The sequence below is a fragment of the Acinonyx jubatus genome, chromosome A1 (assembly GCF_027475565.1).
Source record: "Acinonyx jubatus isolate Ajub_Pintada_27869175 chromosome A1, VMU_Ajub_asm_v1.0, whole genome shotgun sequence".
In the NCBI taxonomy this organism is placed as follows: domain Eukaryota; kingdom Metazoa; phylum Chordata; class Mammalia; order Carnivora; family Felidae; genus Acinonyx; species Acinonyx jubatus.
This window is the reverse complement of record NC_069380.1, coordinates 203,052,467-203,071,988: the sequence shown is the minus strand read 5'-3', so window position 1 is coordinate 203,071,988 and position 19,522 is coordinate 203,052,467. Positions and strand designations below refer to the sequence as shown.

General features: G+C 39.8%; 1 protein-coding gene across 12 annotated transcripts in view; it reads right to left on the bottom strand.

Annotated features, from left to right (window-relative positions):
- The window catches only part of PLCXD3 (phosphatidylinositol specific phospholipase C X domain containing 3), a 228,505-nt gene that overhangs the window by 165,245 nt on the left and 43,738 nt on the right, over positions 1-19,522 (bottom strand). For 2 of the 12 annotated variants that reach the window (XM_053201084.1, XM_027075961.2), the window contains exon 1: positions 3,245-3,619. The exons of 3 other annotated variants lie outside the window; for them this stretch is intronic. In XM_053201084.1, the coding sequence (XP_053057059.1) occupies positions 3,245-3,347 (103 nt within the window). In that variant the 5' untranslated portion in view covers positions 3,348-3,619. Of the gene's footprint in view, positions 1-3,244; positions 3,620-17,124; positions 17,714-19,522 lie in introns of those variants that run through there. 7 more of the 12 variants (XR_008289609.1, XM_027075957.2, XR_008289612.1 and 4 more) reach the window with 7 other exon arrangements.

Genomic DNA, 19,522 nt, shown 5'->3' with positions numbered 1-19,522 from the left:
TCCTCTCTCACCTGCCCATAGTGAGAGGAAGTATCATTCATAACCCAAAATGCCAGGATATTGTTTAAAGAAACATGTATGAATGAAAATTTAGTTTGGTGTCATCAGAGGCTGGAAGAAATGACGAATGAGACTAAAATCTGAGTAACTGTCAACGTATTCTGACAGTAGCATTCTTTTGAAAAGTAGACTAGAAGCAAAAACTACTAATACTAACTTAATTCCTTAGGGCAGTCAATACCAAATCATGACGCCATTTAAATGCAAAACAGCCAGTAAGCGATTTGGTTCTGAAAGCATTAAAGACGCAGACAGGAGAGAAATGTTTAGAGATGCCAGAACTGCACTCATGGTGGGGAATATTGCGCACCTGCATATTGTTCTTTGCACTAGCCCTGAATAATCTGGGTCAGCTGCCCCAAGAGGGTAGCCTCATTATCAAGCAGCTCTTCACTCTCTGGTTGCTTCACCTAAGAAAACCTGAACTTAGTGGATGACCGAGCAGGCGTTCCCTTCCACAGAAACACTTGCATGGTGCATCAGGAGTGGTTTTAAATGGTGGAGATAATTACTTAATTCAAGCTGCAGCAACTGGCCAAGTAAACATGTAGCAGCCAGGAAGCTATTAGCATGATTTTAAGGCAATTATTCCATTAGTGTTTAATAGTCTCCAATTAGTCTTCTGTATCAAAGTTTGAATGTCTTTTTTCCTCCAAAAATTCTCACAGTTGAGCAATGCAGAAAAGTACCAAACCCATTTTTACACCTACATTTATATGTATGGGTCTACCAAACCTACTTTACAAAATCCTGGGGAAATTCAGGGGTGTGGGTTTGGCAAAACATTTTTTTTTCTCAGAAGTATTGGGGGTGAGAATGGGATGCTTTGCAGGGGATTCACTTTGAGTATAATATTAAGAAGGGCTGGGAAAGCAGTGAAAATTCCCACTGTGTCCAATGCCACAGCCCCTCTAGTACCATATTCAAAATGGGTCTCATGTGAAGCCTCTCAGTCTCACCCCCAATGCCTCTACTGGAAGACAAGCAGAATATCAAAGTCTCTGACCTCAGGTTTTCACTTTGACCCATGGGAAGAAAAGGAAAATTGCCCTGTATCCTGCTAATGCCTCGTTCCTTGTCCCCTCACCCTGGTTAGTAGTTCTTGCCAGAGTCATCCCGATACAAATCCCAATGCGTTTCCCTATTAAAAGTCTTAGGAGACTTTCCCCAAGGACCACTTTAGGGGCCAGATCATTTATCTGATGGTACATCATTTGCCTTCACTGAGCTGCATCTATGAAATGGAGTTAATAGAACCAGTGTGCTTCATGAGGTTTGGGGAAGGATTATGTGATCTGGTGTAAATACTACGGCTTTGAAAGGTGAAGAATTAGAGAAATGTAATATAGATTCTGACATAGTATCATACCATCCCTCAGAACTAGCAATGTGAACTTAGGCTTTTAAACCCCCTGCATATCTGGTGAGTCATCTGTCAGAAGGCTGGCATCAGAGTCCTTGCCTTTATTACTTTCTATGTGTACAGAAATGCTCAGGTGAGATCATATGAAAGCAACCGTCTACAAGCCAAATAAAAAGCAAGAAAAGATAGGAACGCCTGTGGAAGTGAGAGTGAAATTTTGCCAACAAAGTTGTGCACTTTCTATCGTCTCCTTCAAAAGAGCAATCTGGAGGCTCACCCGGGTCTCAGGGTAAGTGCAGGGTGGAGAAGCTGGGCTGTTCTTTTCCTCGGAGATACCTGGGCTCTCGGGAAGCAACCTCTTGAAGAAGGGCAAAAGGAGACAAACCCTTCCTTCAGGGGTTGGCCCTCAGAATGCAACCTGTGCCTGTCCTAGGAGCCAAACATCCACTTGACTAACGACCACTGATTTGAGTTACTGATCAATTCCAGCGCTGCTGGCTAGATAGAGCCTGTTGGGATTTTTCAAAAGAACCCTTCTCTCTTGTTTTTTCTCCTTTCCTCTTCATTATGTCTTCCTCCAGTGGCTGAGAGGGGGCGCTGGATGGGGCAGGTCAAGAGGAGATAGACCAGAAGGGTGAACTTGATAACCAGGCTGAGCTCTGGGCTAGGGATGGACTACCTTTGGGTAAATTGTCCTTTAGCCGGGTCCTGGAGGGATCAGACATCTGCACCCGCAGCCCAAGTGAAGAGTCAAATTGGTAACCAAGTATGGCCGTGGCCCCAGCTCTCACCGTAGTAGTCCGCCCTGAAATGTCCCTCTCTCTTGCACACCTGAGCTAGGGGCTACTGAGCGCTCCCGCCCCAGAAAGCTGCCTAGTTCTCTGGTCTAAACCGCGCGCGCCATGCTGAAGACTCTGGGTCCCTCGCGTCTCTTCCTCGCTTTGCCGGACTTCCTTCTAGGCTGTCTGGACGCTCGCACTGTCCGCTTTTTCCCCTTTGGTTGGCCAGTTCATCGCACCCTCGGCCGCCGCTCACGCAGGTTTCCCTGCTGGGCTTCTGTCCCAAGCAACACAGACGCTCGGTCAGCAAGGGTTTGCTTTCCTGACCCGGGCGCTATACGACGCTAACAGCACTCGGAACGCAATCCAGACGGTGACCACGCGGCCAAGCCCGCCGGGTCCACGCAAACCGGGAAGCGGCGCCCCTCCGCCCCTAGCTCCCTTCAGCTCCCCGTCAAGGGCAGTGGTCACGCCGCCGCGGGTCCCCGAACTTTCATCGCTCTTCGGGAAGCGCTTTGTCTCTTTAAAGGAGACTGGGGACGAATATTAATGGTTCGGGTAGGTTCTAACCGAGAATCTACCAAATCCGCTCGACTCCGTGACGGGGATGGAGTCGGAGGTCCACGAGCCGGAGCCGGAGCCGAGCCCTGGGACGCCAGCTCGCGCTCCCCGCGCACAGTCACCCCGCAGACCCAGAAATCGCCCCCGGCCCCCCCACCCCGAGTCTGGGAGGAAAACCGTGGGAGGGGGCACGAGGAGGACCCTAGGGCCGAGGCTTCCCCCGGCCCCAGTCCTCTCGCACAGCCTGCCTGCTTTCACAGCCCAGTGCAACAGCAGTCACCTTGACTCGCCGCGCCACGGTCCCCAGAGGTTTGCAAAACGCCAGGAGGCCCGAGGCTCCCAGCGCGCGCTCGCCTGGCCGGAGACCCACCCCTGGGGACGAGCTCCTCTCCCTCGGGCAGCGTGGCAAGTTACCACTTCGTGGCAGATCATGCAGGGCGGGGCGGGTGGAGCGCCCCGTCGGCAGCCTCTGCGCGCCTACCTGGGATGGCTAAATTGGTGAGGGGGATGCTGTGGATGCTGTCCGGCAGAGTTGCCATCCAGTCGGCGAATTTCAGCTCGCTCTTCCCCTGAGACGAGGCCATCGTGCCGGTCGGCGTGCCGCGCGCTGGTCCCCACACTCCCGGGCAGGCTGGCAGGCTGCTGCCGCTAATCCAGTGTTTGCTCCGGCCCCGCTAGAGTTTACACTCCGCTCTGCGCCACACCCACAGGATGGCGCAGACACATGCTAATTTTAATAATTATTCAAAACACCCCGTGCTCCCCTAGTGCCTCCGCCAGACTCCGCCGGAGCTTTTGTTCCTGACGTCCGTGCTCGGCTTTCTGCTCTCTCCCCTCCCTCCTCGCCTCCCTCCTCCCGTCTTATCCCTCCTATGCGTCTCTGCCTTTTCTCGCCATTCTGCAGCTTTCCTTGGCTTCTTTGTAACTTGGTTCACCCAGCTGCTTTGCCCAGGGTCTTGCTCGGCCCTTTGATGTGACTTCCTGGTCCAGTCTGGACGAAAGACAGTCCGGTGATTGGAGCTAAAATCCTAGTGGACTTGGGATGCTATCGCCTCCTGGGGAGCAGACTCGCCTACTGGCTCTCAGGACTTTCCATTCTTACCAAAGAGCTTTCCTTTTTTATAAGCTACAACAGGTTGTGCCTCTCCTCAGCCGGAGCCCACAGCCCTGCGTATAACAAAATGGTGGTCTTTAATCATCATTTGCCTCATTTGGGGAATGGTTGGCAATTGTGCTGTAGGCAAAGAGCAGGAAATTCCAGGTGGTTCCTACTTAATTCCTGATACCCTGTTCCAGACGTTTCAAGGTAAAGAAGCATTTCAACCCCTTCGTTTCTGGGATCATGAGAAATCTGTTATCGCCATGGGAAAGCTATGTCCTCTGTCTCATTTTCACCCACTCAGGACAAGGCTAAAGCCCAATGATAGAAGAAAATCACATTTCCTGGTGACATACTGTGATTATTGCCAGTACCATTTGGTGGAATTTATTTGGCAACGTTCAAAATGATTTATGCGATTGTCTGATTTTTCATTCCTTGGCAGACTAGAGAGATGTGTCTCTCTCAGGAGAAATCACTCATTGAGCCTCCAAAGAACTGTCTTGGTCCACCTGCTCTCAGATGAGAAAGAGAAGGGAAAGTTTTACAAACGTGATGAGTCTAAGGGTGGCCTGAGGAATGTATAGTGATGCACTGAAAATTGGCTAGGTCTTTGCAACCCAGAGAATGTAGATGCAACACGGTACCTCTGTTCTGTGATCCAGTGGTGTGTAAATCCTGTTCCTAAAGTAAACGCTATTCGGTTGGGGAAATGAAAACAAGGTGAGAGAGAGAGCTGTCAAACCTGGGAATGATCATTTCATTTCAGTAAACCCTACAACACTAAAATCCACAACTAAAGCTTGTTTATCGTATGAAGATGCATAGCCCAGAGAATATTGACTCCAAATGGGGAGCACTGGGAGAAGGTTGGAGAGAAGAGATCAGTCCCCATCCTTGTGATCAAATTTTCCATTCCTGCCTAGAATCAGTTCATAGCTTCAAGAAGACATGGCAGGGTTATCTTTAAGAATAAGGTAGAAACGTCCTGGGATTTTTTTTTTCTTAAGGCAAATCTTAATATTCTTGCTAGCCTAGCAGGAGCCCACATATCCTTTTGATTAGAGTGAAGAATTTAGCTCACTATAAGATTCTACAAATACCACCCTTCTGACTAATGTTGGTGCTCTGTGGGCATTATGGCAGGGCCATGATAGGAGCTCAGATCTGGAATCAGCTGCTCTGTCTCTGAGTATGTTGGGCAAGTCTTCTAGTCTCTGTCAGCCCTAGTTATCTCCATTATAAAATAGTGATAATAACTCAGAGATTTGTAGTAAATCTTCTAGGGGCATATATGAAAAGCTTTGTTATCAGCAAAGCAGCATATGAAATGTGAGATTTACGTTTATTCAGACAATAACATATATCTATTTTATTGCCTTTTCTATAATTACAGAGTATTCATCTTCAAGAGAATGGAATAATTATTGAATCTTGGGAATATTTTTTAATAGGATACACTTTAAAAATATGCCCTGCTCAAGTATGTTGAACTTATGTGTCTCTAAAAATTTACAAACATTTTTTATTATTTTTTTAATGAAACCACTTTAAATGTTGAGGAAAGTTATCTCTATAAGGAATTGTACACTGTATCTTTTGGTAAAGCAAACAATCCCTCTCCTATTTTATCTGCTTTAAATTCCAGAATTTTTAATATATTGATTTTGCATAAAACTTCACATTTCTCAGCATGCAATCCACCAGAAAGGACAGGGTTGAAAGTTGATAGTTCTGAATTTCTTTCCCAGCCTTATAAACAATCTTTTAGGCAACTTTATGACCCAGTTTCCTCATCTTTCTATTACCAGTACTGCTACCACTTACTAAATGACATTAAGAAAATGATGTGATTTCACTGGGTTTTACTTTGCCCACTGTATAAGTCATGGTTCTCTGCATACACACACACACACACACACACACACACACACACACACACATACAAAGAAGTAGGGAGAGGAAAGGTGGGAGGGAAGGAAGGAGAGAGAAGGATTTATTTTAAGGAGCTGGCTCATGTGATCATAAGAGCTGGAAAACCCAAAAGGCAGGCCAGTAGGCTGGGAACTCAAGTAGGACTTCTATGCTGCAGACTTGAAGAGGAATTCTTTAGGAAACCTGTCTCAGTTCTTAAGACGTTTAACTGATTGGGTGAGGCCCAACAACATTATAGAAAATAATCTGCTTTACCCAAAGTCAAATAAGTATATGCTAATCATATCCACAAAGACCTTCACAGCACCATCTAGGTTAGTATTTGACTAAACTATTGGGCATCATAGCCTAGCCAAGGTGACACATAAAATTAACCATCACTACCACTGGCGAACTGGACTAAACTAGAAGTTGTTACTGATTTCTAATGACCGCTGTGACTCTAGTATTCTACAACTGATACTTTCTCATGCATATGGCTGCTGGAAATAGCAAGAGAAAGAATGAAAATATTTCCTTTGTCTTTTTTTTTAACTCTATCCTTTTACCCTAAGAAAACTCAAGGTATAGAATAAAATTGTCATTGCCACAACAGAGATGAGAATATAGTAATGATTTTTAATCGTGGTATCAATAATAGCTAACCTTAAAAAATTGTTTCAAGCATAAGTGGAAAGAACAAAATAACTTATTGCAGTGGTTTCATGCTACCATTAAAACTTATTCATGTACTCTAGTTGTCCATCAAAATCACACATGCCCAGTTTGTAAACATTGCTACTTATTTGGAACATTTTCTTCATATCCTCTTCCACTATTAAGAATACATGGTTCTTTCTTCCTAGGAATAAACCCATGCTTATATGGTCAGTCCATCTATAACAAAGGAGGCAAGAATATACACTGGGGAAAAGACAGTCTCTTCAACAAATAGTGCTGGGGAAACTGGGCAGCTACATGCAAAAGAATGAAACTGGATCACATTTTTACACCATACACAAAAATAAACTCAAAATGCATTAAAGGGGAGCCTGGGTGGCTCAGTCGGTTAAGCATCCGACTTCAGCTCAGGTCATGATCTCACGGTTCATAACTTTGAGCCTTGTGTCTGGCTCTGTGCTGACAGCTCAGAGCCTGGAGCCTGCTTCAGTCTGTGACTCCCTTCTCTCTGCCCCTCCTCCACTCACACTCTCTCTTCCTGTCTCTCAAAATATAAATAAATGTTAAAAAAAATTTAATGGATTAAAAACCTAAATATAAGACCTTAAACCATAAAAATCCTAGAAGAAAACATAGACAATAATTTGACATTGGACTTAGCAATATTGTTCTAGATATGTCTCCTCAGGCAAGGGAAACAAAATCAAAAATAAACTGATTGGAACCACAACAAAATAAAAAACTTTTGCACAGTGAAGGAAACCATCAACAAAACAGAAAGGTAACCTACTAAATGGGAGAAGATATTTGCAAGTGATATGTCTGGTAAGGGTTTAATATCCAAAATACATAGAGAATTTATACAATTCAACACACACACACACATACACACACACACACACACACACACACACAAAACAAAAATCAAAACCTGGGCAGAAGACCTGAATAGACGTTTTTCCAAAGAAGACAGAGATGGCCAACATGTACACATGAAAAGATGCTCAACATCACTAATCATCAGGAAAATGCAAATCAAAACCACAATGAGATATCACCTTACACCTGTCAAAATGGCTAAAATAAAAAAGACAAGAAATAACAAGTGTTGGCAAGGAGGTGAAGAAAAAGGAACCTTCATGCAGCTGTTGGTGGAAATGTAAACCAGTACAACCACTGTGAAAACCAGTATGGAGTTTCCTTAAAAAATTAAAAATAGAAATACCATATGATCCAGTAATTCCACTACAGGATATTTATCCAAAGAAAATGAAAACACTAATTCAACAAGATTCATGCACCTCTATGTTTACTGCAGCATTTTTTTTCAATAGCCAATATAAGGAAGCAGCCCGAAGGTCTACTGATAGATGAATGGATAGAGATAGGTATAATGGGATATTATACCACATATATATTATACCATGTATAATGTAATGGAATATTACTCAGCCATGGTGAAGAATGGGATTTTGCAATAACATGAATGGAACTAGAGGGTATTATTCTAAGTGAAATAAGTCAGACAAAGCAAAAATACAAAGTGATATAACTTATATGTGGAATCTAAAAAACAAAACAAATGAACAAACAAAAAGCAGACTCTTAAATACAGAGAACAAACTGATGGTTTCCAGAAGGGAGGTGGGTAAGAGGATGGGCAAAATAGCTGAAGGAAATTAAGAGATACAAACTTTCAGTTATAAATAAGTTATGGAGATTAAAAGTACAGCATAGGGAATATAATAAATAATATTTTAATATGTTGTTTGGTGACAGATGATGACTACACTTATCATGGTGAGTCCTCAGTAATATACAGAATTATTGAATCACAATGTTGTATACCTGAAACGAATATAGAATTATATGTTAATTATACTTTGATTTAAAAAGTAAAATATATTAGAGGAAAAAATATACATGCCTCTTTGCTATGCATTTTCTTTCAGTAGTTCACAATATTTCTCAGTTGTTGGAGAGAATATGTGTTTTATTTTTTAATTAAATTGTTCCTGAATTATGTTCTGAAAAACAAAGATTCTTATAGGTCAGAAAACATTAGAACACATTTCAGCTGAACAAGAAATATTTTAAAAGAGGATGTCTGCTTAATGATCTTAGCCAGATCATTAAAAAACACAGTGTTTGGAAATATACATTTATAGAGTCAAACTTAAAGAAAAGGGCATATAAAATGGGCAATAAAGAACCTTTGTAAAATTAACTATTAAAATCAATGTGGATTTTTCTCACTATTCTTTACAATAGTCCATTCAAAAAGCTTTACTGTATTTCGAGTATAAAAATGCTTTCTGCACTTAAGTTCAAAGTAGAAAAAAAGTTACAATCCCCATTTCCCTCCACCATTTTGACCCTGCAGTTTTCGGTTCTCGCTCTCCCCTCTTCCCCTATGTCTGCACCTTATGTGCCAGCCCAGAAGAAGCTGTTAGCACCCACTGAATATAATCTAGTGGTTGGAATCACGTGCTCTTGAATTGGAAGGCCTGGGTTCAAATCCATGTTTTCCCACTTATTGTGTGTTTCTTGATTTCCTTAACTAATGTGTGAAGAGAAATTATTTCCTCCTGTGGGTAGGAAAATGGAAGGCACTCCGAGGCTTAAATGGAGAACTTAAAATTTACTGAGCAGAACAGGAACTCCGTAAACTTTATAGTTCTGCTTCTTGTGACCACCACGGAATGCACTTTCGTGCTTTTACCTGTCAAAATTCTAACTCATCTTTGCAACTCCCCTTACTATCCATAGTAGAAGTAATCTTCTCTTTCTGCACACCCACTGCAGTTTGTTTAAAGCTATCTTGTAGTGTATTTCTAATTCTGCATTTAGCCTTAAAGCATTATATGGACAGGGATGGTGTTATTTGATACCCTATAATGGCTTTCACAGTGCCTCAGGCATAATAAGGGCTCATAATAATCTCTCACTTACTCATTTCGTAAATATTTCTTGAATGTCTCTTATGTGGTCTTAGAGAAGATAGAGCAGCAAGTCCCTTGAATTTGTTTCTAGCAGAAAGTGGCAAATGATAACTTAATGGCTGAATAAATAAATGACATCTCAATGTCAATAAGCCTCCTTTAGTCGGCCTGTCTTTTAGCACTTTACTAAGTACTAAAAGACATAACTTATTTTTGAGAGTATATTTTGAAAGAAAAGTTGGTTCAAATTGTTTTGCATCTCTACTGTTTCCTCTAATTTGTCCCAGCCCTAGTGCTACCTTGGTAAAGTCAGTGATGACACTTAGAAAAAACATGATGTTGATTTTGAGGGGTTATTACTTGCAAAATGTTTGAGTTGCCAGAGAATGGCAGTTGCTAGAGGGGAAGGATGGAAGAAAGAGACTGCTTTTAGGTTCATGTGCAGAATTTTAAAAAATCCTGAAACTTTTTTTACTCATCTTTGCTAAAAATAAAATAATTACCCCGTAATTATACCAGTGCTCATGGCAGTATTAATCTCAATTGCCAAAAGGTGGAAACAACCCAAATGTCCATTGACAGATGAGTGCATAAACAAAATGTGGTATAATTGTATAATGGAATATTATTCAGCCTTAAAAAGGAAGGAAATTCCAATACCTGCTACAACATGGATGAGCTTTGAAGACATTATGCCAAATGAAATAAGCCAGACACTAAAGGACAAATACTATGTGATTCCACTTATATCAGCTACCTAACATAGTAAAATACATAGAGACGGAAAGTACAACATTTAGGTATCAGAGGCTGGGGAAGTGGAAAATGAGAATTATGGTTTAATGGGCATATTCAGTTTAGGATCATGAAGAAGTTCTGGAGATGGATAGTTAGTGTGATAGCTACACAACGATGTAAACGTACTGAATGCCATTGAACTGTAAACTTAAAAATAGTTCAGATGGTACATTTTATGTTATATGTATTTTATCATAACAACAACAAAAAAAAAAACACCTAAGGACCAGCAACTGTTGGCCATCAGAAGGACCATAGCTGTTTGTTCAACTATAAAGTTCCCACCATAATCATTGAGTAATAGTTTATCTTTTAGCTGTTGACTACCAGGAACACACCTGAAAATATACAAATTGGGTTTATTATTTTTTGCTATGAGGGAAAACACATATCATGAGAACTTTAGGATATCTCCCTAAGGGGATGTTTGAACTGTAAAATTTACTCTTTATTTCAGGGGGATGATTTAAGGAAGTGTGTTTGTTTTGATTTGGATGCTGCCAGGAAGTGGTGTATGGGGTAATTCAATGAGGATCTTTAAAAGTCTTATCTAGAAGGAGGATAGACTAGACTAAGGCTAGAGCTATATAGTAAGTAAAGAATCAAGAGTCACTCATGAGAGCACAGTATATCAGATTATTTCTGTGGCACGGACAATACCAAAGTTTTGGTACTGTCTGTTTTCAGAGATGATTACAGAGGGATCATGTCTTTTTTTCATCAAGGTCACAGAGTGGCCTTGTCTAATGCTGATGTTCTGTGAATGTGTTTATGTCCAACAGGTGAATACCAAAGCCAACCTGGAGAACAGCTAGATGCCAGGGACTAATTTTCTCTTTCTCACTCATTAAGTAGAAGGACATGGCCCAATGTAATTTATCTGGAGTTCTAAGAATCCTAGTCTAGTAGATCTTTGTCAACAATAGAGATCATTAGCAACTTTGATAGGCACTCCCCATCCATAACATTTTCATTTATACTTTATGGCATGAACAGATTGATGCAACAAAGCAAATTATATGTCTGCATGTGTAAGCTCGTATTTCATGAGTGTTCTTGCACAAGTATGCCCCATGAAACCTTTTGTATCCTCTTGCCACCATCGAATAGCTCCTTGGGTATATAGAAGCAAAGATAATCCCTGCTGCAGGGTAACTCACTCAACTTGCAAACCCCAAACTCAACCATCTATATCTTGGGCTGTGTGGTGGGCACAGGTAATGCTGTGGGACACCACGAACACCTTGGGGAAGATTCTGAGAAGAAAAGCCAGATAAGGAGCTCTCAGTGTAGCCCTAGTCCTAGAACTGCAGATCAGATGGGGAACAGTATGTCAGACATCATATATGAGTGAAATCATATGGTATTTATCTTTCTCTGATTGCCTTATTTCACTTAGCATTATACTCTCTACCTCCATCCACACTGTTGCAAATGGCAAGATTTCATTCTTTTTTATGGATTTCATTCAAGACGTGATGTATATATCATATCTTCTTGGACCATTTCCATAATTTGGCTATTGTAGACAATGTTGCTGTAAACATTGGGGTGCATGTATCCCTTTGAATTAGTATTTTCATATTCTTTGGATAAGTACCTAGTGGTGCAATTGCTGGATAGTAAGACACTTCTATTTCTAACTTTTTGAGGAACATACATACTGTTTTCCAGAGTGGCTGCACCAGTTTGCATTCCTACCAACAGTGCAAGAGTGTTCTCCTTTCTGGGCATCCTTGCCAACACCTGTTGTTTCTTGTGTTGTTAATTTGAGCCATTCTGACTGATATGAGGTGACATCTCATTGTATTTCCCTGATAATGAATGATGTTGAGCATCTTTTAATGTGTCTGTTGACCATCTGTATGTCTTCTTTGGGAAAACATCTATTCATGTTTTCTGCCCATTTTTAATTGGATTATTTGGCTTTAGGGTGTTGAATCTTTAATAATAATTAAAAAAAACAAGACTTAGGCCTCATTTTGTTCACTACACACCAAGTCACCCACATGACTACTAAATTATTTTATTATGTATCATATGTATATAAGATGTAATATTTGTTTACTTTCTCATATAGGCATTAATATAATTTTACTTAATTACTGCATATAGCTTGAAAATAATATTTGGAAGCACATTTTTTAATGTTTATTTATTATTGAGAGACAGAGCATGAGCAGGGTAGGGGCAGAGAGAGGAGGAGACACAGAATCCAAAGCAGGCTCCAGGCTCTGAGCTGTCAGCACAGAGCCTGACACGGGGCTTGAACCCACAAACCATGAGATCATGACCTGAGCTGAAGTCAGATGCTTAACTGACTGAGCCACCCAGGCGCCCCTTATTTGAAAGCATATTAAGAATACATTTGAGGGGGCACCTTAGTGGCTTAGTTGGTTAAGTGTCTGACTTTGGCTCAGATCATGATCTTGTGGTATGTGAGTTCGAGCCCCACATCAGGTTGTATACTGACAGCTCAGAGCCTAGAGCCTGTTTCAGATTCTGTGTCTCCCTCTCTCTCTCTCGGCCCCTCCCCCACTCATGCTCTGTCTCTCTCGCTCTCAAAAGTAAATAAAACATAAAAAAGAAATTTTAAAAAAAAGATGCTCTGAAGATACATATAGAGGCACTTTCACTGTTATAGAGAAATAACATTGCTAAAATATAGGAATGCATTCTATCTAATAATGATGTAAATATTTGTACAGAGTGCTAAATGGCTATATTTGGAATCAAAGTATCTTTAAAAGCTTGTATAAGGAGCTTGTAAACAAACTTGCCTTTACACACACTGCAAAAGATGGTTATGAAATTTATACCACATCAAATGAGAAACAAAGTATCATTAATATAAAGTCACTCAGCAGAAGCCTTCCTGGCCCCAGCAAAGACAACTGTGGACCTGGAAGAGATGAATGCCAAGTCCATAATAAATCACATAGCAACTGACAAAAAAGGTCCAAAAGGAGACTGCAAATGCCTAGACTTCCCTGGCTGAGAGATTCTAATTTGTAAGGCACCTGGAAGAGAATAAGAGCTAAGAAAATACAATTCAAGAGGAGACCTCCCCACAATCTTCCCACATCACTGTGGGATAAGGAAGTTATGGAACTACCTTCCAGAAACAGAAAAAGCGGTAAGCATACAGCCTCTAAATTTTAATGAGATTGGCAGAAAACTCATGTGGTCAGGAAACTGAAAAGTGGCACACTTCTCAAAGTGAATCATGCTGGTCTGACTCCAAAAAGTCACAAGACTAATCTTGATTTTGCATAGAAATCCCAAATGCAATACTTAAAGTTATGGTTAAGTAATGTGGCCACCTGCAGGCTGTTAAGCCACAGAAGAATGTCCCAGTATGCACTGGCTAATAACAGGGAAATTATTTTTTATTTAAAATATTTTCTAGTAAGAAAATTATAACCCAGCATTATCACGTACTTTATGTAATTATAAAACCTGAATTTTTCAACATGACAATTGTTGTTATAATTTTCCACAAAGATATTACTCATTAAACCTCATTGTTAACTTTGATTAGTGAGATTGAAAGAAAATAGATCTATGATTATTCATGCCACTCATATTTTCTTTCACAAGCACTGAAAAACTGAGTTATAGCTCTTGCCTTATACCTAAAAGACACAGGACTTGGAAAATCCAACATTTGAGCTGACTGCAGTTCATGACAATGGCTCTAAACGGGATCGGGAGGCCTTCACCTTGTTAAAAATTACTTTTAAATAAACTATACAAAATAGCTGTTGGAAACAATAATAAAACTATGTGAATAAGCACATATCCACATGCAATGTATTTAATGATGTGATTTGATGGTAGGATTTGTTGAACTAATAGTTATAGGAACAATTAAAATATATTACAAAAAATTTAGAGGTGTCTGGATGGGTCAGTCAGTTGAGCATCTGACTCTTGATTTCCTCTCAAGTCCTGATCCCAGGATTGTGGGATCAATGGAGCCTGCTTTGGAATCTCTCTCTCTCTCTCACTCTCTCTCTCTCTCCCTCTGCCCCGCTTCCTGACTTGTGTACTCTCTCGAAAAAAAAAAAATTAGAAATTATGTGACCAGATTTCATGTGAGGCAAATATTGGCAGGTCAGCTGATTAGTAATATGACATAATGGCTTCAGACTAACGAAAGATAATTTTAAGTATCTATCACTGAGAAGTCTTAACCATTTTAAGATTAAACTATAAATGATCTGTATAATCTATACTGCAAGCAATCGACAGAGGAGAGGAAAAGCAGAAGCCATCATGGAATGAAAACAGAAGAAGCCAAGAAGAGAAACAAAACAAAAGTTGGGTGTAAGACATGGCAAAGGGTGAAATGGAATGACAATGAGATAACACATGAACTTATCTGACCATTCTTTACAACAGAAAGAAAAATTGAAATTTGGAAATTATTCAGTTAATACAATTACCATAGAAAATTTGGCTAATTTGGATCAAGACACCAAGTTTGGCACCTCTGCACTCTTGTTTATTTGACAACACTAATTAGCTTGTTCCTCTTCATTTCACTTTCTATTGTGTACTTACGCCTAAAGCTACCCTCTAACAAAACACCCAGATGAAAATGGGGTGATTCATTCAATTATTCAGATGTTTTGCCTATATCAGTAAGGCTTGAATTTTGTTCTTGTTTCATTTAGATATTTTGGCAGTATACATCATTTCAACAGAAATTAGACCCAAGTGGTAAATTTTTGTGTAATTCCCTAGAGACATATGCCAGGCCACAAGAGGATAGAAAATAACATTTTAAAAATAATTTAAAATATTTGTTAAACAATGTCGGAAAATATACCCTCATCTAACACAATAATTAAAAGAAAAATTAATCAGGCATATTTCACTCAGTGATCCAGACTCCCTACCCATGTATTATCTGAAAATCACTACCAGGGAAGAAGGCAGGCACACATAAAATAGTAGGTATAGTTACTGAGTCGTTAGTACATACTGTGGGCACTAGGATAAACAACACAGTATGTATATGATTCTGTTATTAACTCATATGGGGATGAAGAGGCATTAACCCATTAGTACCCAAAGTCCTCTCTCTAGACTTGAATTTTCATGGAGTCATCAGAAAAATGCAAAGGTCCTAACGATTAAATACGTAAGTCACTCAAATTGATTTATCATTTGTCTCACTGTAGCCATACTGCACGAGTTTTCTTTGCTGATGTGTTAAATATCCTCGAACCTTCTACCACTTTCTTATACCCTTCACTGTGTGTTTTGCTAATGATTTTGCTTTTCCCATGCTCACTATCCTGTGATATTCAGGAGAAGTGTGTATGGGAAGCTAGGTATACACCAAGGGGGTCAATTAAGCCTTTGTCTATAGTTTTGAATCATGAATTTGGTTTATAAACTCAAAAATAATTTATAGGTGGGTTTTGCTCTTCCTTCACTTGATTTTCTTTTTGGTCTTCCTTTCAGTCAAGATTTCCTGAAGTTTGGTATTATTCCTCTAGAGTCTAAACTTCAAGGGCAGTCCTTGTCCTTACATCTATATTTTCAAATCAAAATTAATATTTTCCCATAGAGCCTCTTCTCTCTTTTCTACCTAGCACGCATTCTGGATCTCTTATATTGCACAATAATTAAGACTGCTAAGGTCATTTCTATGATAGGTCACATATTAGACAATGACATAACTAATCCCATTTAAGAGCTCATTAAGTTCTCAGTAAACAAGACTATCTTAGGATTTGGGAAAGCTCTGTGATAACCCTGAGCTCTGTGCTTGGGGGAGGAGGGTGCAGCAGAAGGATGGACAATAACTCAAGGAAGCAACTAGTAATCAGTGGGGGAAAATCCATGCACCTGAACCTCCATTACATTCCCTGGGTTCCTTAGCACTAGCACTAGACCTCAGATTGGAACACGAAAATATTATTCACATTCTACCCTAAACACATGTGTGCGCACACACACACGCCACTCCAGTTTTTCTTTTCAGAAATTACTTTTCCCTTTTAAACTCCATCGTTCATGTAGCCCAACTTCAGATACCTGATAACCTTCAGTGTGACTTGCTCTATGTCCCCAACCCCTCCTACCCAGCCCCTAAGGTGTCATCTTTTTATTATACATGTACTTGGTTGTTTTCACTTCTTGTATACTTCTAGTACATCACCTCCTCCCAGTGTCTTAATGACTTTAAAGAGCTATGTAGGCCATTGAACTTGAGCAGGAGATGAGGGAGAAGGGGACCCAGACATTTTAGAAATAATGACATTAAGTCCATTAAGAGAAGTACACTCCTAGACAAACATCATTCTTATCTGATGAATAACCTCTTCAAAGACTGGTATGGAGGTTTAGAAGGAGTTCTGGGTTGCTAATTAATGTCAGAGTTTAAAAAGCAGGTTTAAACATGATTAAGATCACATTTCCATGATTGAAACATTATTATTTTATGTTGAGTGCATTTATCTCTGGCAAGAGTGTAATCTAAAGGATGTTCAAACATGTAACGAGGTCATAAATTGTGAGGGTAGTTTCACTATAGCACACATGTAGAAATTCAAAGGCATAGTTTTTTTGGCAGCTAAAAGACTGTAAGAGTATGTAAGGTAAATCTCTCTTATAACACACACATGGGCACACATACACATGTGTGTGAAATGTTATTAAGATCTTCACTGAGAAGACTATTGAACTACTGGTATTAGAGATTATCTAAGTATTGAATTAAATCTGGCCACATTAAATCAGTTTCTTGCATAGTTTAAACTGGATTGAGATATTCCAGTAATTCTGTGTTGTATTCTTTTAAATGATTTTGTTATTTAACAAACCCCAAAAACAAAGTAATTGTCTTTGGGATTTTTGTTGTTTCACATTAAGAAAAAAAATCTGATGTTATGATCCTGTGAAGTGATTTTGGTGGGAAGATAGGCTCTTATTTCTATCCCATAATGTTTCTTGCAAAACAACTGCATCAGACAGGTTTGAGATCACTTCTCTTCCCTCAGAGGTCCTTCTACCCATTTCTTCTAAGACTATTACCACTCTTTAGTTCTGTAACCACTTGTTGGGGTATTTTAAAAACTGACCAAAAAAAAAAAAACTGACCATAGTGCAAATTTATCAGGAAAACAAAAGTATACCAGGTACTTCAACCAAGAGATTTTAATGTAGGGAAATAGTTAAACACATGCTGGAGAACTGAAACGCCTAAAAATGAACACTATGCTAATTATTGCAAGAAGCTGCTGTCATCTCTAGGATTGGAGAAAGAAAGAAAATAATTTGAGGTTTTCAGAAGCCAGATGCTTGGAACAGTGGCTCTGATGAGTGAAGACTCAAACTTCGGAAGAGGTCCATTGCCCAGCTTGTGTGCATAGTCTGAGGGTAATGAGACTGATTCTGGAAGTGTGGCCATGCTGAGAATTTGAGGAAAAGCTGGGATCTACACCATCTGCACCTGCCAGGGAGGGTCTTTTCTGGGGAAGTGCCAATCAAGAGCATCGAGCTAAAAAAAAAAAAAGAATTAATTCACTTCCTCGTCCTGCCTTGCAGTATCCTTTAATGCCCCCTATTGGCAAAACCTAAGAGAAAACAAGCTACTAAAGTAGATATATAGTTTGCAGAGAATATAGTTTAATCTCAAACCAGAGATGTAGAAACCTGGGATGGTCATCAAGGAAAAACATCCTAGCAACTGGCATGTGTGATAGACAGAATAATGACTCCCCCAAAGTTATCCACATCCTAATCCTTGAAACATGTGTATATATTACCTTGCATGGCAAAAGGAAATTTGCAGATGTACATATGTCAGGGATCATGAGATGGGTAGATTATCCTGAGTTATTGGGGTGAGCTCAGTGGAATTTTAAGTGTCCTTGGAAGAGGGAGGCATGAGGGCCGAAGGGTCAGAGTCCAGGAAGGAGATGGGAAGACAGAAGCAGAGGAGAGGGAGATCTAAAGATGCTATACTGTAATAGATCTAATGTTATATTCTAAGTATACCATTCTGAGTAACGAATAATGTCTTATTCTTTTAAAAATATATTTACTCTAGTAACAATTTCTCTAATATGTTTGGAATCAATCAGAGCTTTGACTCAAGACAATTTAGAAAATAACACTGTACACTCCTCTCCCAAGGGCAGGCAAGATGAAGCTTAGAGATAACTGTGTAAACACTCTCCATTACATGCTCAGTAAATATTGTCAACTAATGCCTCTTTTTATATTTCCATTACTTCCTCTAAGAGTTTTGAATTTAATGGATTTTTTTTTCAGGACTTTTCTGCCTACTCAACTCAGTGATGTTGCCCCCACTGTTGGGAGAGCATGGACATGCCCACAATTGCCTGAGGTCTATAGCCCTGTAGGCTGATCCTCCAGCAAACTCAAGAATAGAACCATTTTTTAAACAGAAAGGAGAAAACAGTCATGTGATGACTTTGGAGGAAAAAAAAGTACCTTAAAGGGAATGGGAGAAATACAAGCAAAGTGAAAAAATTATATTGAATAAATACTAATTGTCTTTTAAACAAAACTTCATTTTCTGTTGGCGCTATGTTACTTTCAGCCAAGATGGTACAAAGCAAAAAGGACATAGTTTGTTTGCTTATTGTTTTTATTCCACTATAGTTAACATACAGTGTTACATTAGTTTCAGGTTACAATATCAGGGTTCAACAATTCTTTACATTGCTTAGTGCTCATAGTGATAAGTGGAATTCTTAATCCCCATCACCTATTTAATCCATCTCCCCACTCACCACCCTTCTGGGAACCATCAGTTTGTTCTCTATAGCTAAGAGTCTGTTTTCTGATTTGCATCTTTTTTTCTTTGATCATTTGTTTTGTTTCTTAAATTCCACATATGAGTGAAATCATATGGTATTTGTCTTTCTCTGATTGACTTCTTTCACTTAGCATTGTAAGCTCTAGCTCCATCCATGTTGTTGCAAATGGCAAGATTTTATTCTTTCTTATGGCTGAATAATATTCCATTGTGTATATATACCACTTTTTCTTTAACCATTCATCTATTGATGGATACTTGGGTTGCTTCCATAGTGACTATTGTAAAAAATGCTGCAATAAACATAGGACTGCTTTCATCTTTTCAATTTTTTTTTAATATTTATTTATTTTTGAGAGAGACAGAGACAGAGTGTGAACAGGGGAGGGGCACAGAGAGGGAGACACAGAATCCGAAACAGGCTCCAGGCTCCGAGCTATCAGCCCAGAGCCCGACGCGGGGCTGGAACTCACAAGCCATGAGATCACGACCTGAGCCGAAATTGGATGCTCAACCGACTGA